Raw genomic sequence first — 20907 nt, forward strand, 5'->3', positions numbered from 1 at the left:
TCTGTGAAGCTTTCACTGAAAAAAATGACATTTAAGCAAAGACTTATAGTAAACTGGGGACTAACCCATGTGAATACCTAGAGAAGACTGTTATCATAAGAGCAAATGCCCTATGAGGGGAGCTTGCCTTAGGAGTTGCCCCAAATTAACAAATTGGCCCAAGCTGGCTAGAGCGGTGAGAACAGAGCAAAAACAAATTTAGCTAGAAGCCTCAGTGTGGAAATAGGAGGTCAGATCATCCAGGGCCTTGTGACTACAGATTGGAAACTGGTTTTATTTTGAGAGCAATGAGAAGCCATGAAGGATTCTGCACAGCGGGGTAAAAAGATTCAACTTAACATTTGGGAAGTATCATCTCGTTACTGTGTTGAGATTAGACTGTAGGTGGACAAGAACAGAAGGGATAGGATAGGGGAGGCTCTTTCAGTAATTCAGGCCAGAATCCAGTAATTCAGTAACCCAGTAAGATGATGGTGGCACCATCACTCTGGTTCTTGAACCAGAGAAGCAGCAGTGAGGCGGTGGGAAGCGGCTTGCATCTGAATATTTTATACAAGCAGCAGGTTGTGCTGAGGGCCTGGAGGTAGAATGACAGAAAGGAGGTCAAGGCTCTGACCCAAGCAAGTGGCAAGACAAAATGGTATTTACTGAGATGGAGAAGATGGCAGAAAGAGCAAGTGTGGATGAGGAAGGTGTAGCTTAACTGGACAGATTAACTCTAAGGAGCCTGTTAGGTAGTTGATGGAAATGCAGTGGGCAGTTGGCTCGATGAGTCTTCTGTCCAGGGTGGATGCCCATGCTGGAGATGTGCTGTCAGGAATCTTCAGAACATAGATGCTATGTGAACCAGGAGCCTGGAGAATTACCCAGGCAGCAAGTGCAGTTTGAGAAGGAGAGATAAAAGGAGAGTTTCTATGTCACCACCATGGTCCAGATGGGCTGATAAGGAAGCAGCAAGCAAACTGAAGAATTCCAGGAGAGTTAAAAAAAAAAAAAAAAAAACAACCCACCAACCAAACAAAAAACTTCCTAGGAAAAGGTGGTGCAGGAAATGTTCTATTTACTAAGCTAAAATTCTATTGCTTTGCCAGGGCTGTTGTCTAATTTGTGGCTGCTGTATTCATTCATTCATTTGTCTCAGCACTCTCCAGATACTATTTTTTTATTTCTATGCCAAAGCTTGAGACAACTAAGTCCCACTCCTGGAGTTCTCAGGATGCTTTCTCAGCTGAGCTTCAGTCAAGGATTCCTCATATACAAGAAAATTTGCTTTTTATTTTAAAAAGGCAAAAGACGTTTCTTCCCCAGAATTTTCATCTCTGTACATAGCAATAATAGCCTCAAACTTATTCAGGACTCGCCACGGATACTGCTAAGCATGGTGGTGATGCTTTCTTTAGTTAAGAGGTCCCAATTACCCCCAAAGAGAATTGTTTTCATTTCTGGCAGCTGAAGAGAAGGCTCCTCTGAATATCAATAGTCTTTTTTCTAGCCTTGATATTGTCCAGACTCGGTGATTTAAATTTTAAACATTGACTTAAGGAAAAACAGAAACAATTAGCAGTCCATGCACACTTCCTTCTTTATAACCCAAGGCACATCTAGAAAACCTACAGGCAACAGAAGCTACCTAAGCCTTAGCAATTATTTATCTCGATGAGAATCCTGGGCCCAGGAGATTATGAAGATTTCAAAATTAAAGACCACACTTTTCAGGTAAGCTAAATTCTGCATGTACACTATCTCAGGTACTTATTCCTCAGAACACCCCCATGAATGAAGTACCAAGGAAACTGATGCACAGAGAGGTTTTGTAAGTTGCCCGGACACACAGCTGGTGTAGAGGTCACAGAGTGTGGCTACAGGCACTCTCCTTCTAACCTGCACGACCCTGCCACTCTCGCCTGTGGCAGCTTCCATTCTATCCGCCCATCTCTACAGAGTTGAGCGAAGGCTTTGGCATCCAAGAGTACATGGTGTTGCTGGATCCATTTTTTTGTGGCTGGCAGCTGCCTAGGCAGGAGAGTCAGAACCAAGATACATGGCTATATGATGATCTCTTACTCAACAAAACCACCAAGACTCACAGAGCAGTATTCATCTTCATTTGGTTTTTGAATTGACAGGTTGCTTTCTCTTAGAGTCAATGCTATGCTGCTAGTCACACTGACTTGAGTAGAGATGATTTCATTCCCTTTCGAATAATTTTTGGGAACTGTCAGATAAGGGATAATGCATCACCTTGGAATCTGCTTTTCTAGAATCACAACTTCAATTTGCAAAAGGTTTACAATGTGGTTGGATCCATTATCTATTTACCAAGAGATAAATTCTAAAGAACTGCCATCAGGGTCTTTCAATCTACTTAAAACCACTTTAATTTAAATCTCAAGTCAAGGAAACTTTAGCTCTCATTTATACAGCACAGGGAAGATGCACAAAATACTAAAGCCAATGCTGTTATGTTTTCTGTATTTTCTCTACAAAATAAAACCAATATCTAGATTTGTTCCTCCTAAATAATGCTCGTAACATTCTCAGGCTGAACTCTTCAACATCTTTTGACAAATCTTCTTGGTATATTTCTTTCTCAACAACTATGCTATTAGTCTGTGCTTATTACCTGGCCAGTTCTTCCTGTTAAAAAGCGGTAAATGACTGTACGTTGCCTACAATGCACATCAGCTGTTTATAAAAGATGCACATATGTCACACAGCATGAAACGAGCATGAGGCGTGGCTGCCGTGTGACTACTCAGCAGGGAGCTCTGTAGTCCTGTTCAGGAAGTCTTGACTCTTGACTGTGTCTCCTACGGATATGAGTTCCTCAAACATGGAACACCGACACAGAGCACAAACACAGAAACCTCACGGCTGACAGTTTAAAATGCTCTTTAAATCAGTATATGCAATGTACAAATAACTCAAACAGTGTGTGTGTACGTGTGTGTATTTAATGCCACTGAATTGTACAAAGTGGTTAAAATGGTATTATGCTATGTATGTTTTACCACTACTTTTTTTTAAAAAAAATAATATGCTTATTTAGGGAGAAAAAAAAAAGCAAAATACAATTTATTCATTTTTTTCAATTTCCAAGCAAGCCATTTTCAGGTCTGTTTCATTTAACTTCACAGTTAATTAATCAAATCCAATTACCATTTACTGGATTTCAAAACTGTGAGGGAGCTGAATAAAGGAAAAAGAAAAGAAAAAGACTTGGAAACAGCCCTGCTTCGCTGAATAAAGGGGCTTATAAAAATGGACAGATCTTCTCCAAGCCAACTTTGAACTATTTTTTTCTCTAGGCTTAAAAGATAGATAAGTTAATCATATCTACTCAGTCTTCTCCTGGTGTCAGTATGTGTATCCATGTGGCTGAAGAAGCCTGCCAGTCTGGCTGTGACTACAGCTGTCAACCCAATAAACTAAAGGCCTCAAAGAGTGTTAAAAGATCACACTTTCAAGTCCTACTGAGGCTCAATTAAGACTACCAAGAATTTCAAAATGAGTACAAGTTCTTATTTTCAAGACTAAGAAAACACTTTTGAATAGCTCAGTTTCTTATTTATGAATAAAATACATTAAAAAAATACAATTTTTTCAAATATATTCTTGGATTAGTATCATACCTTACATTTGCTACTGGATCATGTGTCAGTTCAATAGCAGGTAGAAAGAAATATTTACAGAAAAATGATTTGGAAAAGATCTCTATAATAAATTCACAGGTATCCAAAAATCGGAGTCTGTTCCAATAACTTTTTCCTTGGCCCAGTTCTAGAAACAACAACAAAAAAGTTTTGCATTTTAATTTTTCCTACATAAAATTTCCTGTGACAAAAATCACTAAGTCCATGACAGTTTTTTTAAACCCACAATTTGCTTAGCAGAAACAAGAGATAAGGGGAAAAATCATATTATATACCCCTGAATTAATGAAAGTATAAAAAACAGAAACAAATTTATTAAATATTACATTCAATTCTACAAGCATTTATTAAATACTGAAGGGACATACCTACTATTTTTTGATTACCCACTATATGCTAAGTACTGATACATATTATCTCATTAAATCCTGAAAGCCCAACGGGAAGGGCATATATTTATTCCTCCTAAAAGATAAGGGTACCGAGATTCATAGAGGTTAAAGGAACAGAGCTAGAATTCAAATGCAGATCTGTATAACTTCAAAATCTTTTGACCAATGAAGTTAACTGTTTTCTTCCTCTTGTTTTCTTAAAATGCTTTGAAATAAAATCATATATATAAACAAAATTATCACTGAAAATAATTCAGGTCAATATTTAAAGGATAATTTTTCTCTCTTATTACACACATGTTCAAAAGCAAAATTCTTAATGTTTAAAACCAAATATAATCTCCATTCAAAATAAAACATTCTAAAGGGCAGGCCCTATCACTAAAAACTGAAAATTGAATTAAAATACAGTAAAAAAAAGAAGAAGAAGAAGAAGAAAGATTAAAGTATATTGAGCAAAATTTTTCTTTAAACAGAATTTTATGTGCTCTAATTTTTTTTAAGTGGTGATCCATTAAAATGGTAAACTATAATAACCAGAAAATCCCATTACCTGTCTATGCTGGATAATAGTTTAATAAAAGCATTAAGGCACTATCGTCAAAGCAAGTACACAATAATTAACAAATTCACTAAGTATATATAGGTGTCTATCACTACTTTAAGAATTAATTCTTTAACCAAAGGTTTTGTTTTGATTTTAGCCCATAGCAAATTAAAATAAATTTGCATTTGTTAACTGACAATTTTTTAAGACATTATAAACCACTTCGGCTCACTAGATTCACATTTGAGTGTACTATCAAGTCTATTCAAGAGAACAAAACCCACATTCTATAATATTTAATATAGGAAAACAAAACAAATTATTAGATTCATGGATAGCCTGCTTGTATCTTATTTTCAAATTGTATTCATCAGAATAGAAACTGAGCTTTCAACGATAAGTGTATGTATTTTAATTTCTCAAGTGTAGAAATTCATGAAAGGTAGCCTAGAGTAGATGAATTTTTCATTCATCAAAGATCTGATCCTGTAAAAAATTTTCTAAAACAAAAATAAATTAGCCTATAAAGCTCAAATACAAATATTTAGCAATACTGGCCTAATTATTCATAGCAATATGATAACATAAGCCAAATCTAACTAAGGCCAACCAGTTTATTCTGTTCTCCAAATGAGAGAGAGTGATTACTTACGTTCGATTAATTTTTGAATCACCTCATGTCTCTGTTCCTGTTTACGATTATAACGTAGAAAAATGCATAGAGTTCGTGAAGCCGCCTTTTGGACAGGTAAGACGTTCTTAGAGAAATAAGAAAGACAATTAAACAAGTCTAATGGTATATGCTCTAAATAATTTGACCCCACACATCAATTTTAAGTTATCAACTGAAAGCAGTGCTGTCTGGCTCTGAGATCAGTGTGGACGTGTCTTCATAATTTAATGTTTTCAGTCAGGCAAATCAACTCATCTATCATACTGCAAAGTTCAAGTAATTTGGCAGAGTCACTTCCAAATCACCCAGATTTAATTTATATATGACTCAGTCTCCTTGGCACCTCATCTTAAGTGATATTCTCCGCAAATACACCTCAGCCACTTCTAGACCATGTTACTCCTTTATCCAACAAACATTTGCTAGTAAACACCCTGTGTCAGGTACCTCGCCAAAAATGTGCCACTTCTCAAATTCAGAGATCCTATGACCAGGTATATGCCAGATACCTCTCACTTAGTTCTGCCTCCTCCACCTCAATACTGTTCTTTAAGATCCCTGATCCATGACACGGATAAAGTTTAGAATCCAAGGGACACCATGCCAATTATTCTTACTAGTGTTTTAAACTCTTTGATCCTTTGGATTTGTGTCACACCAACTGGGCAGAACCTTAATTCTAAGTAAATTCAACGATCCATCTTTACTATGGCTTCAAACTATGCATTAGAGAAAAATCTCTCAACCAGGTACACTGTATCCAGTATAAATTCACATTCACTATCTTGACTTACATATATATCTAACATTCAGTTCTTCAAGATTCAGACTATCATGATAGGGATGCTTGAAGTTCAAGTAGAAAAAATAGACATTGCTCAGAGAGTATTGCCTATTACCTCCTTTCATATTTTATACAAGCTATTTCCATTCTATCTAGTACCATTTTGTGCACTGTTTTTAATCTTTTGAAGGTAAAAAAGAATATTCACTATAAATTAGAACAGAAAATTTAAAAAATGTACATAAACAGAAATATCAGTGGAATTAAGGAAAACGAATGTTAGATAAGTGAACTTAAATAAAAGATGTTACTCTTTTCTTTTATTTTATATATACTAATAGAATTCCAAATGCAATAAACACTAATTATTTGAAACAGAAGTAATATAAAATATGTATATTTTATACCTCACAGTATAAGGTAATATTTTGGGGGCCAGAAATCAAAGACAAAGGTAATTATATCAAAACAAACAAAAGTCAATTTAAAGAAACTGCAACCACTTGAGTGCATGAATAATGACTGAAATTGATTAAAACATTGTCCCATATAAAAGATGAGTCTAAATGAAAGGATAAGAACAAAAACAAAATTCATTCATCATCACTGGGTTAACTCTGAAAATTGATAGAGGGAAAGAGTTAAGAATTAATCCTCTCTTTACATTAGGAAATACATTTTAGTATAAATTTTAAAAAGGATTTATCCTGAGAAGAATGCCATCAACAATGTAGAAGAAAATAGAATTTTAAAAGCCACTCTTTTGTAAGTTCTAGTGAAATAACTGATTCAGGCAAGGATCATCAATGGATGCTAAAACTGAAAGGTAAAAGCTTACTGGGAAACTGGGTATTCAGTGTTGAAGTGTCAGCTTCAGATTATGACACAGATCACAAGGGAGAAAACACAATTTTGAAGTGAACTAACAGAGATGTCCCTGCTTGCACAAGCACTCCAAGCTCATTTACAAAGGGATGGGTGTCCAGATGTGATACAACATAAAACACACTGCAGCACTGATAGAAATTCTTGCCAAAAACATTTGACCTAAGACTTGGCAATATATATTTTAGTATACATTAAAAAAAAAAAAAAAGATCTTCACAACCCAGATAATCACGATGGTGTGATCACTCATCTAGAGTCAGACATCCTGGAATGTGAAGTCAAGTGGGCCTTAGAAAGCATCACTATGAACAAAGCTAGTGGAGGTGATGGAATTCCAGTGGAGCTGTTTCAAATCCTGAAAGATGATGCTGTGAAAGTGCTGCACTCAATATGCCAGCAAATTTGGAAAACTCAGCAGTGGCCACAGGACTAGAAAAGGTCAGTTTTCATTCCAATCCCAAAGAAAGGCAATGCCAAAGAATGCTTAAACTACGGCACAATTGCACTCATTTCACATGCTAGTAAAGTAATGCTCAAAATTCTCCAAGCCAGGCTTCAGCAATACGTGAACCATGAACTTCCAGATGCTCAAGCTGGTTTTAGAAAAGGCAGAGGAACCAGAGATCAAATTGCCAACATCCACTGGATCATGGAAAAAGCAAGAGAGTTCCAGAAAAACATCTATTTCTGCTTTATTGACTAGGCCAAAGCCTTTGACTGTGTGGATCACAATAAACTGTGGAAAATTCTGAAAGAGATGGGAATACCAGACCACCTGACCTGCCTCTTGAGAAACCTGTATGCAGGTCAGGAAGCAACAGTTAGACCTGGACATGGAACAACAGACTGGTTTCAAATAGGTAAAGGAGTATGTCAAGGCTGTATATTGTCACCCTGCTTATTTAACTTCTATGCAGAGTACATCATGAGAAATCCTGGACTGGAAGAAACACAAGCTGGAATCAAGATTGCCGGGAGAAATATCAATAACCTCAGATATGCAGATGATACCACCCTTATGGCAGAAAGTGAAGAGGAACTCAAAAGCCTCTTGGTGAAAGTGAAAGTGGAGAGTAAAAAAGTTGGCTTAAAGCTCAACATTCAGAAAACGAAGATCATGGCATCCGGTCCCATCACTTCATGGGAAATAGATGGGGAAACAGTGGAAACAGTGTCAGACTTTATTTTTTTGAGCTCCAAAATCACTGCAGATGGTGACTGCAGCCATGAAATTAAAAGACGCTTATTCCTTGGAAGAAAAGTTATGACCAACCTAGATAGCATATTCAAAAGCAGGGACATTACTTTGCCGACTAAGGTCAGTCTAGTCAAGGCTACGGTTTTTCCTGTGGTCATGAATGGATGTGAGAGTCGGATTGTAAAGAAAGCTGAGCACTGAAGAATTGATGCTTTTGAATTGTGGTGTTGGAGAAGACTCTTGAGAGTCCCTTGGACTGCAAGGAGATCCAACCAATCTATTCTGAAGGAGACCAGCCCTGGGATTTCTTTGGAAGGAATGATGCTGAAGCTGAAACTCCAGTACTTTGGCCACCTGATGCGAAGAGTTGACTCATTGGAAAAGACTCTGATGCTGGGAGGGATTGGGGGCAGGAGGAGAAGGGGACGACAGAGGATGAGATGGCTGGATGGCATCACTGACTCGATGGACATGAGTCTGTGTGAACTCCGGGAGTTGGTGATGAACAGGGAGGCCTGGCGTGCTATGATTCGTGGGGTTGCAAAGAGTTGGACACAACTGAGCGACTGAAGTGAACTGAAGACTGAGCAAGCCCTTATCAAACCTCCAGCTTAAAACAAATATGGAGAAGAGACAAAAAAGTAAATCCATAGAGACATTCTACAGGACAACTAAGTCTCTTCCACAATGTCATTAAAAAGTGGGGGAAGGGCAAAGAGGGAACCTGTTCTAGATTAAAAGGGAATTAAGAAATGTAACTCGGAGAAGGCAATGGCACCCTACTCCAGTACTCTTGCCTGGAAAATCCCATGGACGGAGGAGCCTGGTAGGCTGCAGTCCATGGGGTCGCTGAGAGTTGGACACGACTCAGTGACTTCACTTTCACTTTTCACTTTCATGCATTGGAGAAGGAAATGGCAACCCACTCCAGTGTTCTTGCCTGGAGTATCCCAGGGGCAGTGGAGCCTGGTGGGCTCTCATCTATGGGGTCACACAGAGTCAGACACGACTGAAGCGACTTAGCAGCAGCAGCAAGAAATGTAACTACCTGAGGCTATGTATCGAGGTCAGGGGCGGCGATCAGGAGGAGCGACGCCATGTCCAAGGAGCGGTGGCTACGCGGGCGCCGGAGGGCCTAGAGGAGCTATTCCACGTTCAAGGTCGGGAGGGGTGGCGGTGAGGAGATAACCCTCGTCCAAGGTAAGGAGCAGCAGCTGCGCTTTGCTGGAGCAGCCATGAACAGATACCCCACGTCCAAGGTAAGAGAAACCCAAGTAAGACGGTAGGTGTTGAAAGAGGGCAGACACACTGAAACAATAATCACAGAAAACTTAGTCAATCTAATCACACTAGGACCACAGCCTTGTCTAACTCAATGAAACTAAGCCATGCCCTGTGGGGCCACCCAAGATGGGTGGGCATGGTGGAGAGGTCTGACACAATGTGGTCCACTGGAGAAGGGAATGGCAAACCACTTCAGTATTCTTGCCTTGAGAACCCCATGAACAGTAGGAAAAGGCAAAATGATAGGATTCTGAAAGAGGAACTCCCCAGGTCAGTAGGTGCCCAATATGCTACTGGAGATCAGTGGAGAAATAATTCCAGAAAGAATGAAGGGATGGAACCAAAGAAAAAAACAATACCCAGTTGTGGATGTGACTGGTGATAGAAGCAAGGTCCAATGCTGTAAAGAGCAATATTGCATAGGAACCTGGAATGTCAAGTCCATGAATCAAGGCAAATTGGAAGTGGTCAAACAGGAGATGGCAAGAGTGAACGTCGACATTCTAGGAATCAGCGAACTAAAATCGACTGGAATGGGTGAATTTAACTCAGAAGACCATTATATCTACTACTGTGGGCAGGAATTCCTTAGAAGAAATGGAGTGGCCATCATGGTCAACAAAAGACTCCGAAATGCAATACTTGGATGCAATCTCAAAAATGACAAAATGATCTCTGTTCGTTTCCAAGGCAAACCATTCAATATCATGGTAATCGAAGTCTATGCCCCAACCAGTAACGCTGAAGAAGCTGAAGTTGAACGATTCTATGAAGACCTACAAGACCTTTTAGAACTAACACCCCAAAAAGATGTCCTTTTCATTATAGAGGACTGGAATGCAAAAGTAGGAAGTCAAGAAACACCTGGAGTAACAGGCAAATTTGGCCTTGGAATACAGAATAAAGCAGGGCAAAGACTAATAGAGTTTTGCCAAGAAAATGCACTGGTCATAGCAAACACCCTCTTCCAACAACACAAGAGAAGACTCTATATATGGACATCACCAGATGATCAACACTGATATCAGATTGATTATATTCGCTGCAGCCAAAGATGAAGAAGCTCTATTCAGTCAACAAAAACAAGACCAGGAGCTGACTGTGGCTCAGATCATGAACTCCTTATTTCCAAATTCAGACTCAAATTGAAGAAAGTAGGGAAAACCGCTAGACCACTCAGGTATGACCTAAATCAAATCCCTTATGATATACAGTGGAAGTGAGAAATAGATTTAAGGGACTAGATCTGATAGGTAGAGTGCCTGATGAACTATGGAATGAGGTTCATGACATTGTACAGGAGACAGGGATCAAGACAATCCCCATGGAAAACAAATGCAAAAAAGAAAAATGGCTGTCTGAGGAGCCCTTACAAATAGGTGTGAAAAGAAGAGAAGCAAAAAGCAAAAGAGAAAAGGAAAGATACAAGCATCTGAAAGCAGAGTTCCAAAGAATAGCAAGAAAAGATAAGAAAGCCTTCTTCGGCGATCAATGCAAAGAAATAGAGGAAAACAACAAAATGGGAAAGACTAGAGATCTCTTCAAGAAAATTAGAGATACCAAGGGAACATTTCCTGGAGAAGGAAATGGCAACCCACTCCAGTATTCTTGCCTGGAAATTCCCATGGACTGCGGAGCCTGGTAGGCTACCGTCCATGGGGTCGCAAAGAGTCGGACACGACTGAGCGACTTCACAACTTCACTTCAAGGGAACATTTCATGCAAAGATGGGCTCGATAAAGGACAGAAATGGTATGGACCTAACAGAAGCAGAAGATATTAAGAAGAGCTGGCAAGAAAACACAGAAGAACTATACAAAAAAGATCTTCACGACCCAGATAATCACGATAGTGTGATCACCCACCTAGAGCCAGACATCCTGGAATGTGAAGTCTAGTGGGCCTTAGAAAGCATCACTATCAACAAAGCTAGTGGAGGTGATGGAATTCCAGTGGAGCTATTTCAAATCCTGAAAGATGATGCCATGAAAGTGCTGCACTCACTATGCCAGCAAATTTGGAAAATTCAGCAGTGGCCACAGGACTGGAAAAGGTCAGTTTTCATTCCAATCCCAAAGAAAGGCAATGCCAAAGAATATCAAACTACCGCACAATTGCACTCATTTCACATGCTAGTAAAGTAATGCTCAAAATTCTCCAAGCCAGGCTTCAGCAATACGTGAACCATGAACTTCCAGATGCTCAAGCTGGTTTTAGAAAAGGCAGAGGAACCAGAGATCAAATTGCCAACATCTGCTACATCATTGAAAAAGCAAGAGAGTTCCAGAAAAACATCTATTTCTGCTTTATTGACTAGGCCAAAGCCTTTGACTGTGTGGATCACAATCAACTGTAGAAAATTCTGAAAGAGATGGGAATACCAGACCACCTGACCTGCCTCTTGAGAAACCTGTATGCAGGTCAGGAAGCAACAGTTAGACCTGGACATGGAACAACAGACTGGTTTCAAATAGGAAAAGGAATATGTCAAGGCTGTATATTGTCACCCTGCTTATTTAACTTCTATGCAGAGTACATCATGAGAAGCGCTGGTCTAGAAGAAGCACAAGCTGGAATCAAGATTGCCGGGAGAAATATCAATAACCTCAGATATGCAGATGACACCACCCTTATGGCAGAAAGTGAAGAGGAACTCAAAAACCTCTTGGTGAAAGTGAAAGTGGAGAGTAAAAAAGTTGGCTTAAAGCTCAACATTCAGAAAACGAAGACCATGGCATCCGGTCCCATCACTTCATGGGAAATAGATGGGGAAACAGTGGAAACAGTGTCAGACTTTATTTTTTTGAGCTCCAAAATCACTGCAGATGGTGACTGCAGCCATGAAATTAAAAGACGCTTACTCCTTGGAAGGAAAATTATGACCAACCTAGATAGCATATTCAAAAGCAGACACATTACTTTGCCAACAAATGTCCGTCTAGTCAAGGCTATGGTTTTTCCAGTGGTCATGTATGGATGTGAGAGTTGGACTGTGAAGAAAGCTGAGTGCTGAAGAATTGATGCGTTTGAACTGTGGTGTTGGAGAAGACTCTTGAGAGTCCCTTGGACTGCAAGGAGATCCAACCAATCCATCCTGAAGATCAGCCCTGGGATTTCTTTGGAGGGAATGATGCTGAAGCTGAAACTCCAGTACTTTGGCCACCTCATGTGAAGAGTTGACTCATTGGAAGACTCTGATGCTGGGAGGGATTGGGGGCAGGAGAAGGGAACAACAGAGGATGAGATGGCTGGATGGCATCACTGACTCAATGGACATGAGTCTGAGTGAACTCCGGGAGTTGGTGATGGACAGGGAAGCCCGGCGTGCTGCGATTCATGGGGTTGCAAAGAGTCAGACACGACTGAGCGACTGAACTGAACTGAACTGAGGCTATGTATAGATCTTACTTGGATCCTATATGGAATAAAACAACTATCACACCCATTTGGGGGCTAATTGGTAAACTTTGATATTAATTTTAAATGATATTAAAGATAATTGTTCATTTTGTCAGATGTAATAATTGTAACATGATTATATAGGACAATGTCCTTTTCTAGAGATGAACACTGAAATGCTTAGAGATAAAATATGACATCTATAACTTAAACTTTTTAGCACAATGAAATGGAAAAGGCAAATATGGCAAAATGTTAATAACTGTTAAATCAGGGTGATTGTAGTGTTTTCTCTGCCTTCATGCATCTTTAAATATTTTTCATTACAGAAGTAGGAAAAAAAGTTAGCTGATGTTATTCCTCTACTCCAAAACCTTCCAAAGCCTTCCCCTGCATAACAGAATATAATCTCGGTTCTACATCATGGCTTTTGAGCACCTGTGTGCTGTGGGCCCAAAGACCTCGCCAAGCTCATCTCTAACAACTGCCACACTGGCTTCCTTGCTGACCTTCATAAAACCAAGCACATCCTGAATCACATCTTTGCATTTACTCTTCCCTTTGTCGGGATCACCTGTGCTTCAGACCTCCACATGGCCACTCCCTTACTTGGTCCAAGCCTCTTGATCAGAGAGGGCTTTTTCCTGACCACAACATCCACAGTACTCCATCACTTTCTTCCCCTCTACCCTGTGTTTTAGTTCTTCCTTGTACTTTTCATCCCTGGTGTCCAGTGCACTAGGTTGGCCAAAATGTTCATTTGGGTTTTTTTTGTAACATCTTAAACAGAAACCTGAATGAAATTTTTGCCAACCCAATATGTGTGTGTTGTCTGTCTCCAACAGAACTTAAAGTTCTGTGAGAACAGATCCTTTATTTTTCAGTCACTAACAGTACATGGCACATTGTAAGTGCTCAATAAATTTTATTAAGTGAATGAATGAATGAATATTATGACCATTAGATATGGAACTAAAAATATAAACCTTTTTTTCCAGAAGACACTGAAATGAAATATAAATGTCTTTATTTGATCATGAAAAATGTGCTATAGTAAATCATATATCTCTTTTAAGTTTAGAATTACCTCCTTGCAAAAGAAAACAAAGCAAACCTCTCAGACTTGAAAGTATGTTGTTCACACTATGGTGTAAATTATTTCTCTTTCCTGATACGAGAGGCTAAAACTATGAAATAGTTTTGTATACTTATTAGCTTTATAAACACAAAGATGACTTCTTAGTAATTAGGTTGAGACAAACAATTAAGATCAAGCTTCATAGGACTTATCACCTCCTGTTAATACATTTTATTTTATTATTTATCACTTCCCATACCATCACCTCTTTAGAACTCAAGGTCCATTAGAGCAAGAATCTATCTTGTTCACACCCAGATCCCCAGCTCTCAGAACAGTGCATGAAACACAGCAAACAGGAGCTGATTGTTGAATACAGTCATCAGTAAATTCTGCTTGACCTTATGTGAAATTTTCTATGTGTTGCATTCATGCATTATCCTCTGATAAGTTATTTTTGCCAGTATCACTTTTTAAGATGACTACATAAAACAACCTTCAACCCCTAGGCTTTGCTTTGATACATGAAACAAACTTCAAGCAGAGGTGTTAGCATAAGATATACGCCTATCATTTTTTAGTTAAGTTATAAAATGACACCAGTAATGTAATTTTTTCCCTCTTTTTAATCTTTGAAGCTAAAACTGATTTGGGGTTTTTGAGATGGCTACTAGATTTCATTATCTTCCCCCCTTTTTTTAGAGAACAATGAGAATTCAAAGTACTCTTTAAAAAATAGTTTCTAACACATACACATTATGTGGAACTTTTGTATACTTGAAAAAACGGTAGTAGGATGTTATAGTGAACATATAATCAAACTGCAGGTTAAATGACCCTCTGGGAATTTTAAGGAATTACTCTATGGGGAAATTTGAGTACAAGCCTTTCTTTCCCCCTGCTTTTGACTCTAATTTTGAGGTTATCCACAGCAGGGCACCCATGTTTTTTCTATAAATTTTATCTGTTACAAGGTAAAAGAAAAAGAAGCCAAAAAAAGAGAAAGAAAGCAAACTAATATTAAGGGGTTTAAGGAATACTCTTTGGTAAGGTGAGAGAGCACAGCTGAGGCCATGACACACGGAAGGTGCACATCAGAGCAGAAGTCGCTGTGCAGTGGAGACTCCTGCCAATCTCCCCCGGAGCACTGTATCAAGCGTGAAGTGAGTGTGTTGACACTCTCCCCTGTGCATCCTTCTCTTCAGCTGGGTAGCTGATCAAAAGGAGAACCCAGTGAGGAAGCAAAGGTAACAACACCCCTCTAGGCAGGAGGGCGTGAATGGAGCTTGCTATTCTATTTCAAGAATGTGGAGAATTTGGTTAATTCCAAAATGTGCTCCAATTCAAGAAAAAATCAGATAAGAGGCATTGGGCTCACATTTGTCATCATGATTGTGAACATTCTTTGTAAGAAACGATAATAGATCTGATCACTTGATATGACTTGTGGCAGACAGGCATATTTCTGGAGCAGCTTCTCATGAGTTCTCCACTTTAAGGAGGCTGCAGCTCGCTGCTCAGCAGCTGTGAGAGCTGGAACCAAGTCAGGCAGAGATGATAACTGAAGAAGAAAACACATCAAGAGAATCAAAGATAATTAAATACATCAGCTGCAGCACTCAGCCAAATTATTCAGACTTACAATACACTGGGGAAGGGAAAACTCTTAATCATTTCCGAACTTAGGAGGCATTGCAGTTGTCACAGGGAGGTAATTATTCAGTAAAATCAAATTTTTTTAAAACTCTGTAAGTAAAATTCACGATTCCTGACAACAAAATTTTGAAAGAGACAGATTCATAGCTCTTCCGTATTCTATTTCACCATCAGCAAAACTTTGATATTCTAAATTCCTACCCTTTGTGCTCACTAGTTGCTATTCTTGCAATAACAATTAATGCTAATAAAAACTGAAAATATGAAAGTAAACCCCAAGGACAGTAAATAAAGATTGTGGTAAGAAAGGTAGAGGAAATTCAAGCTGTCATAACTCCAAAAGACTTTTACTGAGTCCTTCCAGGTGGCCAGCACTGTGTTAAGTAAGTGTTTTTCATGCATTCTTTCATTGATTCCTCTCAACACCTCTGCAGAGTAAGGTCACCCATACAAGATCCAGAAGCTCCTTTGATCCATGGAATTCACCTTATTTTCTTGAACACTGTTCTCCCCACCAGTAGACATCAGTTCCAGAATCTCTGGAAGATGATCTATGAGAGCATCTAGTACCTGTTAACAGAGACATTGATTACCCTTCTTGTGATGGCTGTGTTTTTCTAATCTTAGATCAATTAACTTGCCAATTTCTACATAGAAATAGTGAGTAGTTACCAAAGAGCATTTTGGGGGTTTCTAATCTCCTGCTCTATCATCTTTCTGCTGCAGTCTTAGAAACATAATCAACTACTTTGGTCAAACTACCTTCGAAAGGAGTTCAGTATGACTGCCTCTTGATAGTATTCAAATAGTTTTGATGCGAGACAGCCTAACAACATCCTTAAAACTGCCTCCCAACTTTTGAAAAACAGTTTAAGTCAGACAACACCCTCAGAGATGTCTCACGTTGAGGAGCTGAGCTTTGGCAAGCCAGCAGTTGTTTGAGTGAATAGGATACACTAGATAAAGCATCAAAATTAAGTGTTCCAGAGGCTCCACAATGCTAAGGGAAATAAAAAGATATAAAATGTGATTGATATAGTATATGACCACAATTCTGTAAAACTTAAAAAACCTTTATATAGAAAAAACAGAAAATGAAAACATACAAGAAAATATTAAATAGAAATAGTGATTAGAACTAAAAGTACTCTTTTGTCTGTCTTTTTGGCATTTCCAAAGTTTTCCATAACATAACAAATACATATATTTTTTTAAAACTTAATATTTTTTTTATAAAAGACCTTCCCAATCTCTAGTCTGTGACACAGTCATTCATCAATTACAAGCTTCCGGGACTAGTCAGCTATTAGAATTCATGAATTCCCAAGAAGCAAGAAAATAAAAAAGGCATTGATATACTTGAACCTGATATAAAAGAAGTAAAAAAACAGTAAGAAGATATTACCTCCAATGATTCATCTTGCAACAATGTTATTAGTTCTTTATGTATTAAATATACTCCAGAATTCAGAAGTTTAGACACCTAAAATATAGCAATAAAGTCTCTCAGATTTGAGATTACTAGACATATAAAGGTTATAACAACAATTAAAAAAAAATAATCCCTGTCAGATTTACTTTCAAAATGAGACTTGGTTATAACATAAATATAAAATTAGATTTCTAGAAAAAATTACTTGCACACCTAATAAGCTTTTCCGTCTGCATCCTAACATGCTGGAGTGTATGAACACATGAGGGTAGGGAAGTGCACAGGTCGGGGGAGGAGGTGTAGAAGAATGGATTTATCAATCGTAAGTTTCCTATCACAAGCAGTAATGAGCCCATGGGTGCCTATAGTTTATATTTTAGTCTTAGAGCAGCCAACAGGGTCTTTCAAGACAGCGAAGCCAGGGGAGCACTCATCCTGGTTTAGAGCTCCCAGAGGGCACAAGTTCTGCTAAAGGCCAGCAGTCACACAGGGACAGAGCAAACTCCTAAGCCAGCAAAACTTCAAAGACTTTTCCAATCAAAGACTTCAGTCAGCAAGAGAGGAGTTCAGAGTTGTTGTTCAGTCGCTAAGTTGTGTCCAACTCTGCAACAGGCCAGGTTCCCCTGTCCTTCACAGTCTCCCGGAGTTTACTCAAACTCACGTCTACTGAGTCGGTGATGTCATCCAACCATCTCATCCTTTGTCACCCCCTTCTTCTGCCCTCAATCTTTCCCTGATGCTGGGAAAGGATAATCTTAAGTCTAGACTAATCCAGCTCCTTAATGAACCACTTTTTCCCCCTCCAGACAGCAATGGTAAAAATCTACAATGGTATATTCACCAGGTTCCATTTTACCTTTAAGTATTTTTTTTTAACATACTAGGTTTGAGTAAGCTTTCATTGAAAAGGGAGCTCCTGATAAAGAAGGTATTTCAAAAATCTTTGCTCTACAAGGTTGTTTTTGATTTGAAAGTATTTTGAAAATACTATCTTTCTCAAAAACAAGAATAAACTTGGACCATACTAGAGTAATTATCAGAATCCAATAATAACACTGTCAGGAAAATTTAAATCCACCAGTAGATTTTCATTATTTAAAAGGACAAACCTACACTAAGCATTCATTTATGGAGTCAAGTATCATCTTAACCCACCACCATGGTATGATTGGGTGAATATAGAAACTAGCCCCCTAGCAAATAGCTAAACCAATGGTTTCCAAACTCACTTCTATCAGTGAAATATTCTTGTATATATATTTCAACACACCTATTTCTATGGTGCTAACACATTATGTCCACTATAAAACATAAATAAAAATAAAATAGTAAAGTCATGAGATAAAAATAAACTTAAGTAGAAACTCTCATATTGCATAAATACTGCTTTCTCAACCTCTAATCTCATGCAACCATCTCATGAACCGATCTAGACAAATACAAGTATGCAGGGCAGCAACCAAGCATAAATGCCTTAATACACATAAGAGATAAGTAGCTCACTCAGCCAGCTAGTGCCCTCTGCCATTTCTCCTCCTCCAAAAGCATATTCTTATATGTGTATTTACAAAGATGACTTAATTGTTCAACAATGAATTATTTTAATTAATTATACCATTTAAAGGCAATCTTTATTGGACTTTGCACACAGAACATTCATTTAATTCACACCAGAAAAAAACAAGCAATGACTATCATTCAATAGGCAAGAGTCTAAAGCAACATTTCTAATGCTGCTATGGATATCCTATATAGTTTTAGCTAATCTAACAATGTTTTGAACACAGTTCAAGGAAGGAGGTACAATATTCTCAGTGAGAATAAGAATATTACTATAAAGGAAATAAATATCTTATTAAGCCACTAAGATCTTTTATATTTCTTTTTAAAAATTTTATCTTTTGGCTGCACCCCAAGGCATGTGAGATCTTAGTTCCCCAACTGGGAAACGAACCCATGCCCCCTCCATCGGCAGCATGGAGTCTTAACCACTGGATCATGAAGGAAGTCCCAAGCCACTCAGATATTTTTATGTGACAGTCCTGAAGTCGACAAATTATAGCTTATCCATGTTTACGGCAATGATGGCACGCATGTACTTCCTACAATCACTCAAGAAACATGCCCTAAATTTCAGCCTCAAGGTTTAAGAAGTTAATTACATTTATCATAAAATTTAAATTCACTTTTGTGGGACTTCCCTGGTGATCCAGGGGTTAAAACTCTGTACTTCCACTTCAGGGGGCATGAGTTCATTCCCTGGTTGGGGAACTAAGTTTCCCACATGTCCCTTAGCAAGGTAAAAAAAAAAATTCACTTTTGCTCTGACCCTATGAAGAGTTGTCATAATAGCTAAATATATAAACTGTGCTCACAAAATATGAACCATGTATGGTAAAAGCCATAAATTTAAATAAATACTCTCTCAATTTTCCATTTGTTCTCAAGTTCTCGAGAACAATGCTATTTTAGGATTAGAATATGAAAGAGATATGGAGCCAATATCTTTTAATAAATCTGAAAACAAAAGTGTACAACACATCAGAAACTCATCTAGTACACATAAGTAAAAAACAACAAATGTAAAGCGGTTATCACTTTTTCAGACTTACTTCATAAAAGCAAATAGCAATAGTGTATCTGACTGGTACTTCGGGGTCATGACAAAGGCAGAAGAATGTAGAATAGAGTTCCATGTGGAAGTTTTTGGGATCAACAAAAACAATCATGGCCTGGGGGAGGTGGAAGAAGATGAGTTTTGAAGAGAAAAACATGCATCAATAACAATATCATACTCATTTCACTTAAATTGAAATCATGTTCTCTGAATCATAATTTAGTTAGAAATCATATTTGGAAGATCCAAATACATGCATATAATTCTAACATATATGCTGCTACTGCTGTTGCTAAGTTGCTTCAGTCGTGTCCGACTCTGTGCGACCCAATACACGGCAGCCCACCAGGCTCCCCCGTCCCTGGGATTCTCCAGGCAAGAATACTGGAGTGGGTTGCCATTGCCTTCTCCAATGCATGAAAGTGAAAGTGAAGTCCCTCAGTCATGTCTGACTCCTAGTGACCCCATGGACTGCAGCCTACCAGGCTCCTCCGTCCATGGGATTTTCCAGGCAAGAGTACTGGAGTGGGTTGCCATTGCCTTCTCCCACAATAAACCATAATTGTGTAAAATAACCTAATTTGTATACTTTTCCTAAGTAAAGTCTATATTACCCTCTCCTTATCTCACTCTTTTCCTCCTAAGCAACCTGACCCCTAACCCAAATGCAGGTGTCAGATTCCTAAAAAAGTCTGGAGGAAAGCTATGAAAAAATGAGGAGGCATGCAGGTTTGTGGAAGAAACCAGCCAACTGGTTCAGAGAAATACTTTCACTGCCAGGTTTATGGTCCAAAATGTAGAGTGACATATATACACAGAGACAAATATAAATTATACCAATATATACCAGACATAATGCTAACTAATAAATGTCAAATATGGCAACAGTTTTCAATGTCATCTATTCACATGTTTTATAATTAAAATGTGCAGCCACTACAAATGTATAATGTATTACCGGAAAGTTATAAGCACAGTTCTTCCGTACTGAAATATATTTCTTCTCCTGCTCTAAGATTTGGGGTGGTATCTGGTTTTCATTGTGTCCATTTTCTTGTTGCAAACCCAATGTACAAAGTTTCTTATAAAACTCCAAAAATCTCAAGTGTTGATCTGGAGTAAAAATTCCTAAAACACATGTAAAACCTTTGATCAACATTTTATTTGAAAACAAAAATTAAAGAGAGAAAAGCAAAGTGCAGTAAAAACATAATTAGAATCAGATATTTAAACAAATGGTTAGAAATCATAAGTAAAAGTAATAATGAGGAAAAAGTAACTACTGTAAAGAAATCTAATGGGTCTT

General features: G+C 38.2%; 1 protein-coding gene across 1 annotated transcript in view; it reads right to left on the reverse strand.

Annotated features, from left to right (window-relative positions):
- The window catches only part of PPP4R4 (protein phosphatase 4 regulatory subunit 4), a 103294-nt gene that overhangs the window by 21657 nt on the left and 60730 nt on the right, over positions 1–20907 (reverse strand). Inside the window, exons 10-16 of the mRNA XM_040257192.1 lie at positions 20560–20729; positions 19597–19716; positions 16958–17035; positions 16039–16122; positions 15275–15457; positions 5245–5350; positions 3633–3780 (exon numbers count right to left, since the gene is read on the reverse strand). Coding sequence (XP_040113126.1) covers positions 3633–3780; positions 5245–5350; positions 15275–15457; positions 16039–16122; positions 16958–17035; positions 19597–19716; positions 20560–20729 — 889 coding nt within the window. The remainder of the gene's footprint in view (positions 1–3632; positions 3781–5244; positions 5351–15274; positions 15458–16038; positions 16123–16957; positions 17036–19596; positions 19717–20559; positions 20730–20907) is intronic.

The sequence above is a fragment of the Oryx dammah genome, unplaced genomic scaffold (genome assembly GCF_014754425.2).
Source record: "Oryx dammah isolate SB20612 unplaced genomic scaffold, SCBI_Odam_1.1 HiC_scaffold_16, whole genome shotgun sequence".
In the NCBI taxonomy this organism is placed as follows: domain Eukaryota; kingdom Metazoa; phylum Chordata; class Mammalia; order Artiodactyla; family Bovidae; genus Oryx; species Oryx dammah.